This window comes from Prionailurus bengalensis, chromosome E4, assembly GCF_016509475.1.
Source record: "Prionailurus bengalensis isolate Pbe53 chromosome E4, Fcat_Pben_1.1_paternal_pri, whole genome shotgun sequence".
NCBI lineage: Eukaryota > Metazoa > Chordata > Mammalia > Carnivora > Felidae > Prionailurus > Prionailurus bengalensis.
Genome location: NC_057360.1, coordinates 6,525,393 through 6,547,873, shown reverse-complemented (window position 1 = coordinate 6,547,873; position 22,481 = coordinate 6,525,393). Strand labels below are relative to the sequence as shown.

Below are 22,481 nucleotides of genomic sequence, written 5' to 3'. Positions count from 1 at the left end.
CAAAATCATATAAGGATATCATATCCAAATCTCAGCTTATCTTCAAGTTTCAAGGTGATATAAGTCTGTTCTGGAATCCTTACATCATTCACAAAAGTCTACAAAGAGAGAAAAAGATCTTAGGTTATATATGAAGTATTAATTATTATATTTCAGACAAACAAACACTCAAACCTTATACTTAAAAATACATTAGCTATGGTGGCTAACACAGCTTGTGTATTACAAAATGTGCCATGCATCTTATAGGCTGATAAGTGATTTTCATACTAAGTCTTTTATTAATAATTGAACACACAAAGAACCAGGCTGTACCTCCTCTAAGTCCATCACGCTGCCAAGACAAATATAGGCATTTAAAAATGATGCTAAGAAAAGCTCCTAATGTGAAGCTGGCAAATTGTAAAATACTTAACTTTTGATATATCATCAGGATGCAGGGGACTCAATTTTAGCTTTTTTCGGACAATTCTAATTATTTGTGAGGTCTGATATTTCATTACTTTTTTAAAAAATTTATTTATTTTGAGAGAGAGCTCGAGCGAGTGGGGGAGGGGCAGAGAGAGAGAGAATCCCAATCAGTAGCTTGATACAGGGCTCGAACTCAAAACAGTGGGATCATGACCTGAACCAAAACCAAGAGTCAGATGCTCAACTGACTGAGCCACCCAGGTGCCCCTATTCCATTTTTTAAAGTATATTTTCTTTTTGTTCTTTAGAAGAATTCTAAGAATAAAAGTAATGAAATACTGGGGCACCTGGTGGCTCAGTCAGTTGAGTGTCTGACTCCTGGTTTCAGCTCTGGTCGTGATCTCACGGTTCATGGGTTCAAGCCCCACATTGGTCTCTGGACCTGCTTGAGATTCTCTCTCTCTCCCTCTTTCTTCTCTAACCCTTCCCCTGCTCACAAGCACATGCCCTCTCCTTTCTCTCTCAAAATAAAGAAATAAACTTAAAAAAAAAAAAGGAATAAAACTGCTATTCTATTTCACAATTGCCATATGAGTCTTTTAGACCTTTTTATGACTCTAAGATACATTATGGGATCTTACTGATCTTACTTTTCCTTTTTTTTTTTTGAAACACTGTGCTATTTCACATCATTATTTTATCATTACTCATCAATTATTTCTAACTATGCTGAAAATGACCAATATAATAATAAAACAGAAGAAAATGGAATTGCCCAGAACATTGCTATCCAACAGAAATATAGTGCAAGCCCCAAATGCAAGCCAAACATATACTATTAAATTTTCCAGTAGGTGCATTAAAAAAAGTTAATATAAAAGGTGAGATTAATTTTAATGCTATATTTTAACCCAACCCATATATCCAAAATAGTACCATTTCAACAAATAATTAAATATTTTTCAATAAGAACTTGAACAATTCTGTATTTCACATTTTCACAGCATTCTTTCATCTTTTGATGTTTTCCAACACTTATTTCATTTAGTTTCTAAGTGGATAAATGCCCAAGGCAGGTATCTATCAGGTAACTAGAAGCAAAGATGATGTAAAAAGAAATAAATTAACCTTCTGTTAACAAATCTAAAACTGAGAAATGTTTTGCAATAATAGAAGAAAGCTATCATCTTAATAAAACTATAAGCTATCAAAGTCTTAAAAATAATGCATTTTGACAATACAATGCAAGAAGAACTAGAAATAATGATAAGCTAGAACCAGCTGGATATGTACTTGAAATTTGAAAAGCAACATTTACAAAACGGATATATATCCCAGGTCTCCCTTGACAACTGATGAACAATACCCATTTTGTGTATTACATACCTTTCAAAACCAGAAAAATATGAAATAAAAATATGAGCTTGTCATGACTAATTTTTACTTAAAATTTCAAGTTGTTTTTCATTATCCTTTTATCCTTACTTCCGCAAATTATTTGTAAAAAGACAAAGAGTCAACTAGACACAGATGGCAAATGGTGATGACTATTTTTCCTGGCACGTTGGAAGTTAAATTGGAATTTGCTAGATTCACAGAACACAGAACAATGTTATACTTAACTGCCCAGAATGCAGATATCATATAAATACCCAGGTTTTCCTCTGATAAGCTGAAACTTTAAAAATTACTTTTTTCCTAGTGAATTCCATTTTTTAAAATCTTCTATTTTATTGGATTTGAGATGGCCATGATACCTTATCTGGGAAAGCTCCCTCCATGGTGAGGAAGTTCAGAAGGGTCCTAAGTGATATACAGTAAAATATTACAGCAAATTATGTAATTATGGTCATATGCTCAAATTCCTATGCACGACTAGCACTTTGTAATAGGTCACAGAATACCAATTTATAAATCTATAGAAAAAATTAGAAGTTATAGTCTTAATTTCAAGCACAGATATATGAAGATAGTGGCATACTGCTAAAATTTGAGATCACACCTTAGTATGATGCATGAGTAATCCTAGAAAATAAGCTTCCAACATCCTTCACAGAAAGAGTAAAATGTTAATATAAAGAAAATTTTGAATACAGGCATTTATAAGCTTTAATTTCATGTTCATTTCCAAAATGAACATTTTACAGTGTTTTAAAAGTTACACCCTGAGGCAGGCACCTGGATGGCTCATTCAGTTAAGTGTCTGACTTTGGCTCAGGTCATGATCTCATGGTCCGTGAGTTCAAGTCCCACGTAGGGCTCTGTGCTGACAGCTCGGAGCCTGGAGCCTGCTTCAGATTCTGTGTCTCCCTCTCTCTCTGCCCCTCCCCCACTCACGTTCTCTCTGTCTCCCTCAAAAATGAACATTAAAAAAAAAAGTTAAACCTTGAGTTTACCAAAATATTCTATGTAGAGTTACAAAACAGAAGAGCTTTTTCAAATGATGGAAAAGAAAAGAATAAAAGAAAACATTAATTCACTGATGTTTAGTATGCAGAAGACAAGCAATTAGATACCTGACATACAAGGAATGCCACACTTCTAAGCCAGTTTTACTTAAAATTGTTTCAACTTAAACAACCATTTTACTCAAAAGGCTTAACATGACCAATCAGATCCATGCAAAGCTTAAGACAGCTCAATTCTCTTAATTATTAAGCACCTACTGTGTGTTTAACATACATACTAGGTAGGTACTTGCAGAACGAGAAACATACAATTTTAATATGCTGGCATTTATGACAGAAATATTCCCTAAGGTCTAAAAAGGCTTAGGAAATATGAGCCAAACGCAAAGTTTCAGCTTACAAAAATGCAAGTGAAAACATCTGAAGGGAAAAAGTCTCCTGAAGGTCTGAAATTACACAAGGAGGAGAGAAAATTTCAAAGAGCAACAGGCAAAAAAAAAAAAAAAAAAGAAAAAAAATCATTTAAGTAAATCAATTATGGAGCATTTTAGTAAGTCAAACATGGGGAAAAATAGGATTGATTCCTTACGTCAACACCATTTGATCACACTTGTGCCTTGTAGGAGGAACAGACAACAACAAGGAGGCACAGAGAATGAATTGACAAACATCTGAGTTCATAAGTGGAATAAGAGCTGGGATTCACACTGAGGTCTCTGAACTACAAATCCCACATTCTCTCCAACTCAAGGAAGGATGGGTGCCCGAGCCAGGCCAGCTCTTCAAACTCCCTCTTCCAAACCACTAGCTCATAGAAGCAAACCAAACTAGAAAAACATCTATTTATTTGACATACAACGAAATTGCGTAATTGATTGCATAAAACCACATAACCACTGTGTATTGTATTAACGCTCTGGGAAATCTGAACAGAGTGAGTGGCCAGGGGCGTAACCACCCTAATCACACTGCCAGAGACAAAAGTCATCTCTTTTTTCCCTCTCCTCTGCATACTCTCTCCACTCTACGCCACTGTGGTCTGATGCTGGTAGAAACTCCAGTGCGAAAAGGGGATCCAGCAGAAGCTAGAACACAGGGAGCTGAGGGGGCAGCCTAGAACAAAAGCCAGAGGTAGAATGCCACGGGAGGCACATGGCAGAGGCCACAGTGGCTCTCAGAGGGGCAAGTGCCCCAGTGGGAGAGGGAGGCAGGAAGAAGTGAAGGCAAATAAGGGTTCTCACAGGAGAAGCTTCCAGGGACTTGCGGGGAAACAGGCCACCATAACATCAGCAACAAAACCCGTTCCAGCTTCCTTAGGCAGAGCAATCTCATTTTGGTAGCAATAACATCAAGCATAAATCTAGGTCCCCTGGGAGTGTTCTTTTAGGGTAGGATGAAAGGGGAGGAGTGAAAGTGGTCACAGTTAAGAGTTATTTATAAGTTGGGGTTAGTTGGTACGTGCTTTTAAAAAAAATAAGGCAGTGGATTCATTGGAAAGCATGTAGGCTCCAGGGTGCTGAACTCGTTTTAACTGCTTTGCTTGCCACACCACCACCGCCAGCACTTACTGAATGCTCACCACGTACTGTTCTAATCATTTACAATTATGAACTTATTTATAGCTTTGGTACAACCTGAGAGAAACGCCATTTTGCTACGAACATTAAAAAAGCTGAGGAACAGAAAAATTAAGTAACCCGTCTACAGTTACGTCACTGGTAAGAATTCAAGCGGGGCTCATAACCACTACATCGTGTCCCCTGACTTCTGAAATTACTGCTGTTAACCTGATGCTCAAATTTCTAGAGTTATATGAATATGAAGAGCAAACGGTCTCCTTATGGATTAAGCGCACGGCAGCTGGTGGTGCACAACTCTGTTCTGGTGTATTCCCTAGGCTGCCATCCGGGTCGGAGCACAGTTATCGCTTGTGTGACGGATGCTCCCAAGTTCCGTAACAGGCACAAACTCACACGTACTGTCGTCAGGCTGCATCCCCACGCCAGTACTACTGAGCAGGAATTTCCATTTCATTATCTGAAAGCTAAAACAAGGGAACTGAACTTGTCAGGCCTCACACTCACAAATATGAAGATGTATGAGGAAACCAAATTTCAGAAAGTGATTGTCCCTGTGTTTAGGACTGGTAAATTACAGACTGACATTCAAATCTAGGTACTGATTTCAAGTTCAAAATACAAATGTTGCCCCCTATGAGTTATTATCTTCCACAGAATTACTGAGTATAATCGAATTATGAAGAAAGGTCAACCTAGAGAAACTTAGAAGTACTTCACCTGACTTCTTTTTATAATGAAAAACAAGTAATTTTTATATTTGATCCCAGTCTTGTAAAAGAATAAAACACTGTGATGTAATTCTCACTTATTATTTTCCAAGATAATAATGTAAAGACATCTATGCATAGCACTGTGGTAAAGATCAATCTTTCTGGCTTAAAACCGGAACATAACATTGTTAAAATAGTCCACATACAGAAGTTAAAATTTTTCTCCATAAATTCCTTAATAAAGAAAATAAATTCAATTTCATCAAAAAAAGACTAACTGTATTCGTGCACTGTGCAGACTCCTGAGTAAATGTTCGTGACTGTTCAGGAGCTCATGATTCAACACGGTGACAGAGAAGTAAAAGAAGATGTAATACAAAGCAGAGAAAGCACCCCAAATCAAGATTAAAACAAAGGCGTACAGATGTGGAGAAGGACGAAAGAAGTTCTGCAACTGGGAACTGGGAATCACAGTAGCTTACTTACCTGTCTCACGTTAGAACGGTTTCTACCTAGTCTGCTCTGTTTCTGCTTTACCTGCTCCACGTGTTATTAATGACGTCAGCAAGTTAATATTCCTAAATACCGTTCCTTTGTTCCTTCCCTTCAGGAAGAAGTGGAATCTGGGCTTGACTCGTACAAATTTATAAGTACAACTTTTCTAAATGACAAGGCAGATGGGAGAACTACTAGGCTGAAGAAAATCTAACAAAGTATTCGGAGGAGGAGACCGGACAGCAGCAGAACTACTATTCGGGAGGCAGGACAAGGGAAAGCCCGAGGGAGCAGGAATCTGGAAAAGTGTCAAATGTGAGGGATTTTGGTTCAACCCTGAATTGAGACTTAATTCTGTGTGCCATGAGAAACAAACAAAGCCTAGAATAAAACTAATAGAAAAACAAAGTATCTCAAAGATTAAACATCAGTCCTTCAGTACCAGGGCAACTTAGAACAAGAAAACAATGTTTCACTATAATTGTTCAATTTCTGCATAAAGTTTATTTTTTTTTCAATATATGAAGTTTATTGTCAAATTGGTTTCCATACAACACCCAGTGCTCATCCCAAAATCTGCATAAAGTTGAATGTATATTTCAAAAAGCAGTGGCAGTTGGAAGCAGTGGGGATACATTTAGTTTCTGTTAAATTCATTTTAGTAATTTCAACAGCACAGATGTAGACAAATATTGCATCAGCTTATATTACCAAGGCTATTAGAAAATTAAAAAATAAGAAATTATTCAATACTTCAGCATTCTCTTAGTCTGTGGCTAGTTATGTTCCAACAATGTGGAAAGACCAAATGAAGAATTAGGAAAAAAACCTCACTGCAGTAACACAAAAATATCTTCAAAGCAGGAATACAGAAAAGCAATAATGAATACTGGTGTTTAGATCACAAAGTCACATGTTTCAGGTTAATGGATGTGTTTCCTGTCTTTTTTACTCTAGCACAGAAAGTTCTCCAGCAGCTGGCATCAAACTATGTTTTCACCTTTATCTTCTAAGTTAACCTATACTTCTTGGGCTCCCAAGAGTCCTTTTTTTCATACTTACTGCCATGGCTTTCCACTATTCTCCCACATATAAATTCAAACCATCCGGTGAGGTCAAATTTCATTTCATCTCCTTAAAGAAGTCTTTTTTAACCATTATGGATAGTAAGAACCAGCAACTGTCTGCATTCCTGTATTTACTGCCTATACAGTTTCTTGGGAACATGGGCTCATTCCATATTCTACTGTATGGTCCCCAAAGTGCCACGTACCTAATAAGCCTTTAGGAGTAAAATGCAAACCCGGGTGTCTGGGTGGCTCAGTTGGTTAAGTGTCCAACTTAGTTTGGCTCAGGTCATGATCTCGCAGTTTGTGGGTTCAAGCCCTGTGTCGGGCTCTGTGCTGACAGCTCAGAGCCTGGAGCTTGCTTTGGATTCTGTGTCTCCCTCCCTCTCTCTCTCTGATCCTCCCCAACTTGCGCATGCACGCAAAAAACAAACAAACAAACAAACAAACAAACAAACAAAAAAACCCAGAAAGAAAGTAAAATGCAAACTAAAGAGAAGGAAATCTAACACAAATAGCAACTATAACCTGATCTGTTTACTTACAATATTAAAAAAAATATTCAAATAAAGCAAAAGAGAAAATCTTCACTTACCCCATTTAGGCTGCCCAAATCTTTCACCAAATGTTCATCTGTAGAAGTGTCATAATTGATTACAGCATGTTGCTTATCCACACTACGGGACTGAAAGGAAGTTTTCTGAGTTAGTAAATACAAGAAAATACTAGAATAACAAACACAAAGTTTTTTGGCTAGATACTTCATATTAATAGGATAACAGATAAGTATCAGGAAATATCAAAGTAAAAGTGGATTAAATGAGATTTAAACTGTGTTACTACTATATAACACAACTTTGGCATCACTCCCCAAAGAAGAAAGCTGCCAAAATTTGAAGATGTTCTTCGGATGTCCATGCACATGAGCTCACGCTCCAGAGCTTAGCGAGTTGTCTGTAGATAGAAGCACCTGAAAGATGAACTGTATAAAGGCCTGTGGAAACTTTTATTGAAAGAAATATCAATCCAGTCACAGGAAGAAACAGTCTGAGAACCACAATGAATCTGAACTCAGTAACACTGAGGGCTACTCTGTGAACCTTGGTATACAAAAAGCAAAGGAAGTATCCCACATGGGAAGAGACAGGACTTCCAGTTCCCAGTCCAACATGTCAAGAGCCTGGAGTCATCAGTCCCATCCTTACAAGAGAAAAGATGCACAAACTGAAAATCAAAAATTGTCTTTATTTTATCAGAGAATTGAGGTCATATGGCCAACTGCCACCCTGACAACTAGAGAGAGAGGTGAAATCAGAGAATCACAGCTTCCTGAACACAGAAACCATGGCTGTAGCCGGCAGGGCAAGAAAACTTAAGGGTAAGATGTGTAATTGCTAGAGATGTGAATGCGAACTAGCTTGCAGACAAAAGCTCCCAGGGACACAGCACTGGGGGCCATCACTGCCATGGGTTCATGAGCTTTACCCTGGGAGCCCCACAAGGGTGTCAGGGTGAAGACTGGAGAAACTCTTCTTGAGTTCCCCTCAGTATAAGAATGAAATACACCCAGAGCATTCTGTCACCAAGCGCCTGTCCTCCAGGAAGACTACTTTACCAGTGCTCAACCAACGTGGCTTTTACCAGCACCTAAATGACATGGGAGAACAGGAATCCCGAACTCCAGTCTCCTCTAGCCTTCCTGTCTCACCTCAGGAAGAGGTGAGATGCACTTGTGGAGGTCATGACCTCACTGAAAGACTGAGAACTAATCATAGCATTATGGAATGCTTCCTTTCCCTCCAAATGCTACCCTCCAAACCACAGGGGTTTACACATGCACACAGTAAGAGATTACAATGGAAAAAATGGCTAAATTCAGATTATTGAGCAAAAAGGGTCTCTAAGGACACTCAAAAAACCACAGGAGAGACAGAAACAAGGACACCAGAAGAAACGTTAACTTCTGATACTTTCAGCTACAGCCAATAGCAACCACGGCCTAACTCCCAGCCACACCCACAAAATGAGGAGAGGGTCAGCAGCTAATAAAATAACAGTACAGATGTAAATCCTAGTTGACATTGTCCTATCCAAAAAAGTATCACCAAAATTAAAAGTCCTTGCCTCAATTAGCTTAAATCCCATATTGAAAAAGTTTTGGTTTTCCTTCTAAGTACGTTAGAGAGAAACAGTATGTGACCTAAAATAATCTTCCAACAAAACCTAAACATTCATCACACGTACATTTTCATTCTTAAAAGTTTTAAAAGTTGGGTTTTGGTTTGGTTTTCTCTGAAACCTCAGTTTCTCTAGGACAAACTGCAAACCCCAGACTCAAAAGCGACTTTGGGCAGAGCAGTATTAATGCCACTTCTCTACAACTTACCTGAAAACCAATTATTGTGTCAACTTATAACTGTAACCAATACAAAACATCTGCATTAATCTAAAAGTTACTTAAACTTTTAGTTTTTACTGTTGTGTTTTAAATCGTTGCTCTGTTTAATGAAATCCTAAATTCAGTTATTAGGGTGACAAAAAGAAATGTGGCACCATTAGGAAAATAATTCCTCCATACTGCAGATTTACCAAGTTGAATTAGTCTAACGATAAAAATCACATGCTGTAAGGCAACTGAGATTTCAGGTATATGTAGGCTCTTAATAAATATGAATGAAACATCCATCATAAATAATCTCTGTGAGGAAGAAAATAGTAGGAGCTCAAGTCTTAGCATGGTGTACTGAAATTCATGGGGGGAAATTTCAATGAGAGCAGAGAAAAGAAAAATCATACAGGGAAGGGAAGTTACAGTTAGATATGGAAAACAAGCCAAATGGCTGCGCATGGAGCCAGGGAGTCGTCACAGCTTTGGAGGGAAGTGGTCAACACGGACCAGAGAGAAGGAGAACAAAATGGTTCAAGGAGGAGATAATTAGGAGAGGCCACATGACTAAGTCAACAACTTGCCAGAAACCTGGAAATCTTGAATCTGATACGCATCTTGCCCTCAAAATGTTTATGGGGGTTGGTAAGTACAAGAATGCCTCCTACACAACATAGAGCCAACTTAAGACATAAGAAAACGACAGAGTGCACTGAATTGAGACACCATTCCAACTTTGGAGTTGGGGGGTGAAGGAGTGAGGATGTTATGTGGGATCAGAAAAAGCAACTTAGTAAATAGGGTAGTAACTTTTTGAGAAGATTGGTCTTACAAACTTAAGGCTAGAGTTATCATAAAACAGAACAAGTCATTCCCATTTGTGTAACTCTTTAAAAAGTAACAGCCAAGGAAAGAAAGCAAAACAAAACATTCCTGTTTTTGGTTACCCACTGTCTTCAAAGTGCCAGTGTGTTTCAGTACCCATCAAAGAAATTCAGCAAAAAGCCAAGATTATAGAGAATACATCTAAGTGAGTGGTCAAGAAAAACTGAAGGAATAAGAAAGGTTTGCTTTTTACATCTAACCACTTAAGTATTAATTAACCCATTTCATTTCCAGATAATCATATTCTCATTTTCTCTAGATTAAACTAGCCAGGAGAAGGTGTGTTACAACTTAATTTTCACAACCCATTTGGCTATCTCAATGAAAATCCGATAGTATCTCAGAAGCACATAATTTAAATCCTAACAAAGACTGTAACTTCATCGAGTTTCTGATTCTAACGGGAAAGTCTTAGCTGATCAGGCATAAACTGCAAAGATTGTCAATTTTTACCAGTTCTGTTATTCTTGTCACTTTAAGCCTCCAATAAGAATGCAAGCCTCCTTATCACAAGCAAACAAATTTTTTCTGCAGCTTTGTAGGGGAACCGATATTAATTACACTTACTACGGTGATCGCTTCTCACTATATACATATGATTATTGCAGTTCACTTGAAACTAATAATGTTGTAACTCAATTACACCTCAGTAAAAAAAAACAAAAATCAAGACCCTCTAGTCACTATCTCCTTATAGGTAATATCCAGAAGAGTGTGCCTCCTTCCTCTTGATTTTCACTGTCTAGAAAGACTCTCTTCCCAAGGCTTTGCATTGCTGCTGAGAATCCGCCTTACCAGAAACTCTTCATTCTCAAGCTCTCACAGATATTTACCTCCTACTTCCTTCCTTTAACTGAAATCTGGTTTTCCCCCTGAGAACACTATTTCTACAGCATTCCTTTAAAGTGGATGCTGTCCTCCCAAATCCACCATTCTGCTGAATTCAGAGACACAGAATGAATTCACACAGTTTACACTGTGGCTTTTGGCCATTACTTTCCCCCTGAAGGGGAAAAGCCCTTTCCTTTTTTGAAGTTCTTGTTATGCACCTATAAATATAAATACAAGTATATATACATACTATATATTTCCATACACATACACACACACACACACACACACACACACACACACACACACACACACCCTTCCTAGGTTGCTGCAATCATCTGTGGTCACTCTTTGTTTTGAGTAAACTGTACCCCCAAATTGGGGCTTGAACTCTATGACCCCAAGGTCAAGAGTCACATGCAGCCCTCATTCTCACTTTCTGACTGAAGTTTGGGAGTTATGGTTCAGTCTTTCTTTTTGTACAAACTCCTACTTCATCGTGATTGATTTTCAACATCTATGTAGACAATCCATATAAAAATCTGGCCTTCTTGACTTCCACAACCAAACTCCATACCCTATCCTGGCATATTGCTCCCATTGCCTAAACCTTCTACAAAACTGATTCTACCTCTGGAATCTAAACTGTAGTATTTTTCTCTAGGACTACATTCCTCTATTCTTCCAGTTTCCTCACTTATTTACAATAATTGACGAGTATGCTACCTCAGTTCTCTGACTGCAGCAGGACATCTAATACTCCGACCCTTCCTTTTCTCCCACGCAACCACCCGTCACCCCGACTTTACCTCCTTCTCTGTAATCCAGCTCCCCCTGGCTTCTGCTACCTCTTCATGCTCAAAACTCTACTAAACCTCTACCTTCTGCCCAGACTACTCCGGCTCTGCTTCACTTATTTATTTCCTGCTTTCTACTGAATATCTCAATCTGGATGTCCCTTCAGAACCTCAAACTCATGATCTTATTCCCCAAAAGTGCATCTTCTGTACCTCTATTATATTCATTTCTATGCCAAAAAACAATAGATCTGAAACTCTTTTTCTCCCCGTCCCTCATTATATAACTAGGAAGCACATCCTAACTTCCCGCTAGCACTCTGTTGCCTTTTCATTTCAAAGAATTCTCTCTTCTCTTGAACTTTGCCTCACTTTCTAGATTATTATCACCTCCTAAGTGCTTCCACCGATTCCAAGCTCCAATTCCTTAGCAGTAATGAATGTAGAGTGATAGTTTAAAGAGCAGGTGCTGGAGTCCAAAAGAACAGGTCACGACATCTGGCAGCTGTGTGACCTTGGTAAAATGACTAATCTTTGTTGAGTCATCTATAAAGAAGATAGACTAATCTCACAGGTTTGTTTGTAAGGTTTCAAAGACATAACAGGGAGGCATTTAACAAGGCAGTAATTCCCTGTGCAAAACCTCCTAGGTGTACTTGCTGGTTAAGGTAAAACATATAAGCTTTAATTCAGCACATGCCCTCCAAGGTCTGGTCTCTTTTAACTTCCAAACGTTTTCCTTCATATTCTATACGTAAATTATAAGGAACTATTTTAATTACCTAAACAGACACTGAACGTCATGCTGTCTTTAATACCATGGACTCCATCATACTCTAAACCTTCCAGAAACCATTTATTCATCTTTTAAGATTCAGCTCAAGCCATTTCCTCCATGAGTTCTTTCCACACTTCTCATCTTATGTCCTTGCAGGTAGGGACTGATTAATCTGTCTTTTGTGCATCCCACACCAACATTCTATGTCGTAACGTCTATATTTGTTTACATGCACATCTCCTTCTACTAGACAATAAGCCCTCAAGGACAGGGAGACCCTGCCTGGGATATGCATTGATCCCTTGGAAGCCAGCATAGGGCCTAGTGCATTGTAGATGCTCAGGAAAGGTTTATTAGAAAGAAAATACATGCTGTTTAGCCAATCTCACTTCATAAAGAATGAAGGTAGAAAAATTTTCTTAGAGATTAAAATATCAAAAGTACTGAACTTACAAAGATCAGACCAAATTTTAAGAAACCTACAAACTGGGTAGCTTTAAACAACAGAACCAAAGCAGTCACAACAAAATTCTGGCCCCCAGACAAGATAATTATAAAACCAGGAAATTTTGGAAAATAAGAGTATAAAAATGAAGTAATAATATGGTTTCATTTGTTTAAGAAATATTTCCTTTTCTGCAAAAACAAAACAAACAAAAACAAACAACAAAAAGCCTGTTATCAAATCAACTAAAAACACAAAAACACAATTCCAGGCCAGGCACAATGGAAAGCAAATCTCTACCTAAAAGCTAACATGAAGTGGCACCAATGACCACCTAATATGTGTCACATATGCTTTGGATATGAAATGGTTACTTTTTAACATTATTATTACTTCTTGTATTATTTATTTTTCCTATTAAAACATTTAAGAAAAACACAGACATACAGGGACACACAGACTAAAAAAACCTGAAGAGAAAAAGAAAGATGGCCATGGTGTGTCATCACTGTTTTAAAGTATTTTTTAAAGACACTGTGGCTGTATCAGACAAAGGGCTAGTATCCAAAATCTATGAAGAACTCACCAAACCCTGCACCCAAAAAACAAATAATCCAGTGAACAAATGGGCAGAAGACATGACTAGACACTTCTCTAAAGAAGACATCCGGATGGCCAACAGGCACATGAAAAGATGCTCAACATCGCTCCTCATCAGAGAAATACAAATCAAAACCACACTCAGATATCACCTCACGCCAGTCAGAGTGGCTAAAATGAACAAATCAGGAGACTATAGATGCTGGCGAGGATGTGGAGAAACGGGAACCCTCTTGCACTGTTGGTGGGAATGCAAACTGGTGCAGCCGCTCTGGAAAACAGTGTGGAGGTTCCTCAAAAAATTAAAAATAGACCTACCCTATGACCCAGCAATAGCACTGCTAGGAATTTACCCAAGGGATACAGGAGTGCTGATGCATAGGGGCAACTTGTACCCCAATGTTTACAGCAGCACTCTCAACAATAGCCGAATTATGGAAAGAGCCTAAATGTCCATCAACTGACGAATGGATAAAGAAACTGTGGTTTATATACACAATGGGAGTACTATGTGGCAATGAGAAAGAATGAAATATGGCCCTTTGTAGCAATGTGGATGGAAGTGGAGAGTGTTATGCTAAGTGAAATAAGTCATACAGAGAAAGACAGATACCGTATGTTTTCACTCTGAGGTGGATCCTGAGAAACTTAACAGAAGACCATGGGGGAGGGGAAGGGGAAAAAAAAAAGTTACAGAGAGGGAAGGAGGCAAACCATAAGAGACTCTTAAAAACTGAGAACAAACTGAGGGTTGATGGGGGCTGTGGGAGAGGGGAAAGTGGGTGATGGGCATTGAGGAGGGCACCTGTTGGTATGAGCACTGGGTGTTGTATGGAAACCAATTTGACAATAAATTTCATATTAAAAAAATCACATTTTATTTTTATGCTTCTTTCTCTGAAGCAGTCCCTTTTAATTATGCGACAGTAAATTTCATATCCAACAATCAAATACAGTTTTGCTGTTTCATCAAAAAAAAAAAAAAAAAGGCACTGTGGCTGAAAGACTTTTTAAAAAGCCAACTGCATTTTTACAATCAGAATAATAAATAGTGATTTATCCTTTGCTATGTGCTCCAAAAGACATATTTTGAAAATATGTTACCTATGATCTTTAAAACATACCATTACCCTCCTGGAAACTGTTCTTACACCAGTATGAAAATTAAAACATTAAAATAGTAAGTCAAATATAATTTTGCTATTTCAGTTAGTATGATGGTATTTCTCAAAACAGAGCAAAATTCAATTATTTGGTGCAATTAAAAATTTTATGAAGACAGGGGCACCTGGGTGGCTCAGTTGGTTAAGCGTCCAACTTCGGCTCAGGTCATGATCTCAGAGTTCGTGAATTCGAGCCCAGCGTCAAGATCTGTGCTGACAGCTCAGAGCTTGGAGCCTGCTTCAGATTCTGTGTCTCCCCCTCTCTCTGCCCCTCCCCCGCTCACACTCTCTCTCAAAAATAAACATTAAAAGAAAAATTAAAAAATTTTTATGACGGTAAAATTAGAATTTAGGTAACAAACTTTTAAAAATGCAACTTTATTTGTACTTAGAAGTATACCATATGTTGCAAGAAGTGTTTGAACATGTTTACTAGAAGAATTAAGTTATCAAGTCCTTTTTAGGTTACACACACACACACACACACACGCAGTAGCTGCTAAGTGCTGGAAGAGAAAGGTCATTTGATTTTTGAGCCAAAATGATAAAGGTTCTAACACCAGCTTCCATGACTTAATGGTTGTATGATACTGGCCCAGTGACCAAGTCTTTCCAAATCTTGATTTTACCATCTGTAAAAATGGGGATGACTGTATCTTTTAGAAAACTGTTGAGAGCAACATCTAAAATCACATAAATGAACAATGAGAAATAGAAAGTACTATTTAAATAGAATGTACTGTTAATAGTGATATTCATGTGTTGCTCCAAAGTATAATTTTTATCTAATAAATTATACTTTATGGCTTTTCATCCATGGCTATGCAAGATTCATCTTGCATAATATGTCTTACGAAACAGCACGATCATCTGTCTACAGCCAGAGACAGGCACAGCAAGTCTGCACAATTTGCTGGAAGCTTCCAAGCTAAGTGAGAAAACTCATCCAGAATCTTTTGTGTAATTACCTACTCTTCAGTATCCAGGCACATTTTCTTCTGGATGATCACATTCTTTAGAGTACATTTTTTGGAATGAGATGAAGTAACAAAAAATATAAAACTCAAAAAACTTTATTTTTTGTCATAAAATAACAAAAAAAAATTAATTATAATCAAACAGATCATTTAACCTTATAGATCATTTATTTCTCTTCTCTTCTGCACTGGGTTTAAGCCATATTATCTTCAAAGTATTTTCTTTTAATGCCAGCAAATCTAGTTGTAGTTGAAATCTTTACATGTAAGAAATTACTTAAAATTATTCAGAGGCAGAGATTCTAAAATTTAACAAGTGATTTCCTGTACATTAAAAATGGAGGGCTTAAAACCATAAATGCAGACTTAGGTCGACCAAATTTTTAAAGAACTCTTATTTATTCATTAAAAAGCAATCAAATATTAGCTATTTGCACTACTAACAATTTTAATTACCACACTGACTGACCTAACCAATGCAGAACCATTTAAGCTATGTCAGGCCTTTAAAAGGAAAACATAATTTCATCAATTCTACAGCACTAATCTTTTAAAACAAATATATTTTGCATGTATAAATGCAAAATTCTTCACTTTTCTACCACTATAGTCCATTTTTCAGAAATTACATTAAAAAAAAAAAGAAATTACATAAAAGATTTTAAGTATCATTTTACTCCTATACTAGGAAAGATTAAATTAACATTAAATTAGTTAAAAACTAAATACAATTTGCAAATATTTGTTCTTACTTCCACGTATGTCTTTCAGTGCTAGGAAGAGGACTATTAATATGTAGCATTGATTCAAACTAGCAAATGACCAGCATGCCAATCTCTTCCTGGATCTCTTTCAGAGAATACACAGAGTCGAGAGCAGCGCTAAAACCAGTGTGCTCCTATCAGATAAAGGGCAGAAGTTATCTTTAGGGGTGGAGACTGAGGAACGGTTCAAAACTGTTTCTTTGCCCTGCCTGATCATGGAGTTCTCTCATCTCTTTTACATTCTATTTAAAAAATAAAGCATAAACAAAAATAGTCATAAATAGGATAGATGCCCATATCACATTTATAAATTTAAATAAAAATGTTCTTTAAATTTTTGACTTTATAATACTGTGATATTGGTTCTACTCATTAAAATAATACTGATTTTTGTTTTAAATTTCTGTTATAAAGGCAATATGAATCAAATGTATCAATTCAAAGATATTTTAAAATTCTATTGCCATCGATTTCCTTTTTTCATTATGGTGATATATATATATATGTTTATATATATATATATATAAAGCATAATATTTGCCATCTTAACCATTTGTAAGTGTACAATTCAGTGGCATTCATTAAATTCACAATGTTATGCACCACTATCTATTTCCAAAAAATTTTTATCACCTCAAACAGAAACTCTGTAACTCCTAAGAAATAACTCCCTAATCTTCTTTCCCCCAGCCACTGGTAGCTTCTAACTCATCCTATGTCTGTAAATTTGCCTATTCTAGCTATTTTCAAAGAAATGATCATGTAGTGTTTGTCCTTTGTGTCTGGCTTATTTCACTTAGCATAAGATTTTCAAGGTTCATTTATGTTACAGCATATATGAGAACTTCATTCCTTGTTACAGATGAATAATCCAGTGGATGTATACATTGCATTTCATCTATTCATTTGTGCCTGGCCACGTGGGTTGTTTTCACCTTTTCGCTACTGTGAATAATGTACGTATAATTCATACAAGTATCTGTTTGAAATCTTGCTTTAAAAAAAAAAAAAGTTTATTTCTAGAGAGCACACGCTTGCATGAGAGAAGGAGGGGCAGAGACCGTGGGAGAGAGAGAATCCCAAGCAGGTGCCACATTCAGCATGGAGCCTGAACATTGGGCTGGATCTCAGGACCCATAAGGTCATGACCTGAGCTGAAATCAAGAGTTGGACACTTAACCAACTGAGCCACCCAGGAGCCCAGAGACCTTGCTTTCAATTACTGTGGGTATATATATAAAAGTGGAACTGCTGGTCACATGGAAATTTTATGTTCAGCTTTTTGAGGAAGCACTATTTTCTGCAGCACTGACACCATTTTACATTCCCACCAGCAACATATAAGAATTTCAATTTCTCTGCATCTTCACCAACATTTTCCTTTTTTTTTTTTTAAGTTAATTTATTTATTTTGAGAAGGAGACAGAGAGAAACAGACAGACAGTGGAGGGAAGGGCAAAGGGGGGGGGGGGGGGGGGAAGAGAATCTTACGCAAGATCCACGCCCAGCTCAGAGCCTGATGCAGGGCTTGAACCCACAAACCGTGAGATCATGACCTGAACTGAAATCAAGAGCTGGACGCTCAACAGACTGAGCCATCCGAGGTGCCCATTTTCCTCTTGTAACAAAATTATAGCCACCTTAACAGATGTGAAGTGGTAACTCACTGAGGTTTTGATCTGCATTTCTTAATGATGAACGATGTCGAGCATCTTCTTTTCATGTGTTTATTGAGCATTATTGTATCTTCTTCTAAGAAATGACCAGTAAAGTCTTCTGCTCATTTTTTAAGTTGGCTGCTGTCTTTCTGTTGTTGAGTTGTAAGAATTCTTCATATACTCTGGATATTAAATCTTTATAAGATACATAGTTTTGCAAATATTTTCTCCCATTCTGCCAGTTGTCTTTTCACTCTCTTGGCAATATCCTTATATACACAGTTTTTAATTTTAATGAAGTCTAATTTACCTTCTTCTTTTGTTGCTGGTGCTATGGTGTCATACCTAAGATTCCACCGCCATATTCAAGGTCATGATGACGTATCCCTATGTTTTCTTCTATGAGTTTTATGGCTTTATCTCTTATATTTAGGTCATTGATCCATTTTGAGTTAATTTTTACATGTGGTATGCAGCAAGGGTCCAACTTCATTCTTTTGTATCTGGAAATCCAGCTGTCCCAAGCTTCCTCTGCCATAGTCATTCTTAGCTCCACTGAATAAACTTAACAGCCTTCTAAAAACTCAATTGCCATTGTAATGGTGTCCTAGGAGTACCATAACAAACTAGGTGCCTAGGTGGCTTAAAACAACACAAGTTAATTCTCTCATAGCCTGGACTCTAAAAGTCTAAAATCAGGGGTGCCTGGGTGGTTCAGCTGGTTAAGCATCCGACCTTGGCTCAGGTCATGATCTCACGGTTTGTGAGATTGAGCCCTGCATTGAGCTCTCTGCTGTCAGCACAGAGCCTGCTTCAGATCCTCTGTCCCCCTCTCTGCCCCTTCCCCACTTGCTCGCTCTCTCACCTCAAAAATAAACATTTAAAAAATTAAAAATAAATAAACAAATAAACGTCTAAAGTCAAGGTGTTGGTAGGGCCATACTTCTTCCAACACTTCTAGAGGAGGATCTTATTTTTCCTTGCCTCTTCCAGCTTCTGGTAGACTCAGGTGTTCCTTGGATTCTGGTAGCATAACTCTAATCTCTGTTTCTATCTTTACATAGCTATTTTCCTTTTGTGTCTGTCTTTTCCTTCCCTTATAAGGATACGAGGTCATACTGGATTAGAGTCTACCCTAATGACTTTATCTTAACTTGGTTATATCCCCAAAGACTCTATTTCCAAATAAGGTCACATTCATAGGTATGGAAATTTAGGACTTTAATATACCTTTTTGAGGGGACACAACTCAAACCACAACAGCTACAGATATATAAGGGTTTATTTCTGGACTCTCTATTCTATTCCACTTGTCTATATGTCTACCTTTATAAAAGCCAGCGACGCTAGCTTTATAATAAGTTTTGAAATCTTCTTCAAGATTTTACCGTTTTACCACTTTTTTTTTTTTTATTTTGTCAGACTTTGCTAAACTTAGCCAAACTCTTCAGAAACAAAACATCTTTTATCATCAGTCTTTATAACAGGCCACACTTCCCTGCTTCTTTACAAGACTGGTGATTTTTTATTGCATGCCAGACACCATAGATGTTGCCCTCTGAGGGTGTTAAATATTTCTGTGTTCCTATACATATTCTTGAACTTTGTTATGGGACACAGTTAAATTACTTGAAAAGAGTGTGACCCTTTTGGGTACTGTTTTTAAGATTTAGATGAGGCTAGATCTATGGTAAACGACTCCCCACTACTGAGGGGGTAGAGATCAATGCCCCGTGTGTGACTCATAAGGTTTTCCAGTCTGGCTGTTAAGACAGGCGCCATTCCTGACCCTATTAGTGTCCCACACTGTTAACTCTAATCCTTTTGAGTGTTTTTTCCCCACTGCCTTTGGTTAGTTTCCTCACTAAACTAACCAGTACCGAAGTTGATCAGGACTCAACCTCATACTCAGAGATTACCTCTGCAAAGTTCCTTCTCTGTGTAACTCTTTCCACTCTGATACTGTGTCCTGTGAACTGGAACCCACCTTGGTCTCCTTGGACTCACAGCTTTCTCTGCCCACCTCACTTACTGTCAGACAACTTCAATTTGTTATACATAGTCCAGGAAGACTATGACCTTGTCAGTCACGTCTCTTCATATTCCTTATCTCAATGTAGGAAGCTCCAGAACAACCATTCCCACATTTCTTGGCTGGTTGATAGAGATGCCACACAGAAGGCACCACTTCCATTCTCTGATAAATGAGCTCCCCCTATTTGAACCTAAGATATGGCCCAGTTCCAGGAGGCCTTTATCCAAACAGAATCATCACTGCCTTTTTCTCAGTTGCCACTCTCAACACTCCATCTCACTGAGAAGCAGATCTCTGTATTATTCTATTTCTCGCAGTGAATTTGTTTGAGGTGTCGTTATATATGCAACTTACTCATATGCTATACTTACATACTGTATTTATATACCAAACTAACATAGCTGTATGGTGGCTTTACTTTTATTGCTTCAAACTATAAAGTAAGTTCCCTAATTTTAAAATAAACATGTTTACAAACACATGCAAGTTTGATTTTTCTAGGGAAAATGCAGGGTTTCTCAATCTCAGCACTGCAGACATTTGGGGCCACATACTTCCTTGCAGTGTGTGTTGGGGTGGGGGGAGTGGGGAAAGTATGCTGTACATTGTAGGATGCTTAGCAGCACACTTGGCTTCTTGGTCTCTACCTACTAAATGTCAATAGCAACCACCTCCAACCTCCCATCACTTGTAACAATCAAAATGTCTCTAGATATTGTCAAATGTCCTTTGGGCAGGGGAAGACAGGATTGCCCCAGTTAAGAACCAATGGGCTAACAGAATAAACATTTCTATTCTAAGTATTTGCTTAAGGCTTTTAACAAAACAAACAAAAAAAAAAAAACAAAAAAAACAAAAAAAAAAACAAAAAAAAAAAAAGGAGGAAGAATAAGGGGATAAGACTTTATTCAAAAGTACCAAGACTTTATTCAAAAGTACCAGGGGCGCCTGGGTGGCTCAGTCGGTTAAGCCTCCGACTTCAGCTCAGGTCACAGTCTTGCAGTTTGTGGGTTTGAGCCCTGTGTCGGGCTCTGTGCTGACAGTTCAGCCTGCTTCAGATTCTGTGTCTCCCTCTTTCTGCCCCTCCCCTACTTGTGCTCTGTCTCTCTCTGTCTCTCAAAAATAAATAAATTGTTAAAAAAAAAAAAAAAGTACCGGGACTTATTAAAATAACCAAATTCTCAAAACTCTGGAGATCAATTCTTTTGCTAATTACTTTACTCAAAGATATCTTCAAAGTATGTTTTAAAAGTAACTCCTTTATACATAATGCAGTAAATACCAACAATCTTTAATTATGCTCAAACTACTGAAAGGTATCTCAATGAACATCTCTAAAAGAAACAGAGAAACTACTTTCAGTGTTGTTGAAACATCTGTGATTAAAATTCAGTTTTACTTCATGCTATGCTAATTTTATGAATTATTTACAAGTCTTATTTTTGAAGTATATAATGTGAAACTTCTTACTTAAGAATAAACTCTACTCTGAGCTCTCACTTTTGAAAATACATTCCCCAAGACTTACAACTTATTTTTAGACGATTCAAGAGGGAAAAAATGAATTAAACTGATAGGTGGAGCTAAAAGAGGAAGGGTCAGAAAGTTCAAATCCATGTAGTGTTGTTCTCCAATGGAACAGAAAAACATTTTATACCAGTCCCAGGTTCTGAGTGGACACATTTTATACACAGTTCCAGGTTCTGAGTGGACACATTTTATACCAGTCCCAGGTTCTGAGTGGACACATTTTACACCAGTCCCGGGTTTTGAGTGGGGGCACAAAAGTTTGATGCAATTACCTGCAACATGAGCTCACAGTCATCTCTTCCAACAAAAATCATTTCTCGTGGCAGCCTGTGGCGAGTGCCTCCACTGCTCACCAAAAACCAAGATGTTAAGCTCATTTTCTGCTTAGCTTCTAAGTCTTCGGCAAAGCTACGTCATCCTGCAGAGATATTCAAGAAAAACATACATTCAGATATTTAGCTTTGGTATCGATTCACCAAACCCTTCAAGCAGGCCTAAGAATAGAACTTGGTTCTTCATCTGCTCCTACTGTAAGTAAACAGACCATCCAGAGGCCCTCAGACATGGCACATCTACCAAATTCTCGTTAGTAAAGTAAGTCCACAGACTCCGCGAAGAGTTCAATTAAGAAGGCAGACAAAGGGTGCCTGGGTGGCTCAGTCAGTTGAATGTCTGAACTCAATCATGGGTTTGTGTGTTCGAGCGCTCCATTGGGCTCTCGGAGCCCAGCCCAGAGCCTGCTTCAGATTCTGTGTCTCCCTTGCTCTCTGCCCCTCCCCCACTCATGCATGCCTGCACGTGCGCACTTTGTCTCTCAAAATTAAACAAACATTAAAATAAATTTTTTTAAAAGACATTATGCAATTAAGTAGTCAAGTAATAAACATTTATCATACTCCTGAAAGGCTCTGAGCACAGCTTATAATAAAGGTCTAATCCTCAAGTAAACAATCACATTATT

The 22,481-nt window shown here is 37.8% G+C and overlaps 1 protein-coding gene across 47 annotated transcripts in view; it reads right to left on the bottom strand.

Annotated features, from left to right (window-relative positions):
• CEP170 (centrosomal protein 170) overlaps positions 1-22,481 on the bottom strand; it is a 126,455-nt gene that overhangs the window by 69,745 nt on the left and 34,229 nt on the right. For all 47 annotated transcript variants that reach the window (XM_043568263.1, XM_043568269.1, XM_043568273.1 and 44 more), the window contains 3 exons: positions 21,793-21,938; positions 7,267-7,356; positions 20-98 (listed from right to left, as the gene is read on the bottom strand). In XM_043568263.1, the coding sequence (XP_043424198.1) occupies positions 20-98; positions 7,267-7,356; positions 21,793-21,897 (274 nt within the window). In that variant the 5' untranslated portion in view covers positions 21,898-21,938. The remainder of the gene's footprint in view (positions 1-19; positions 99-7,266; positions 7,357-21,792; positions 21,939-22,481) is intronic.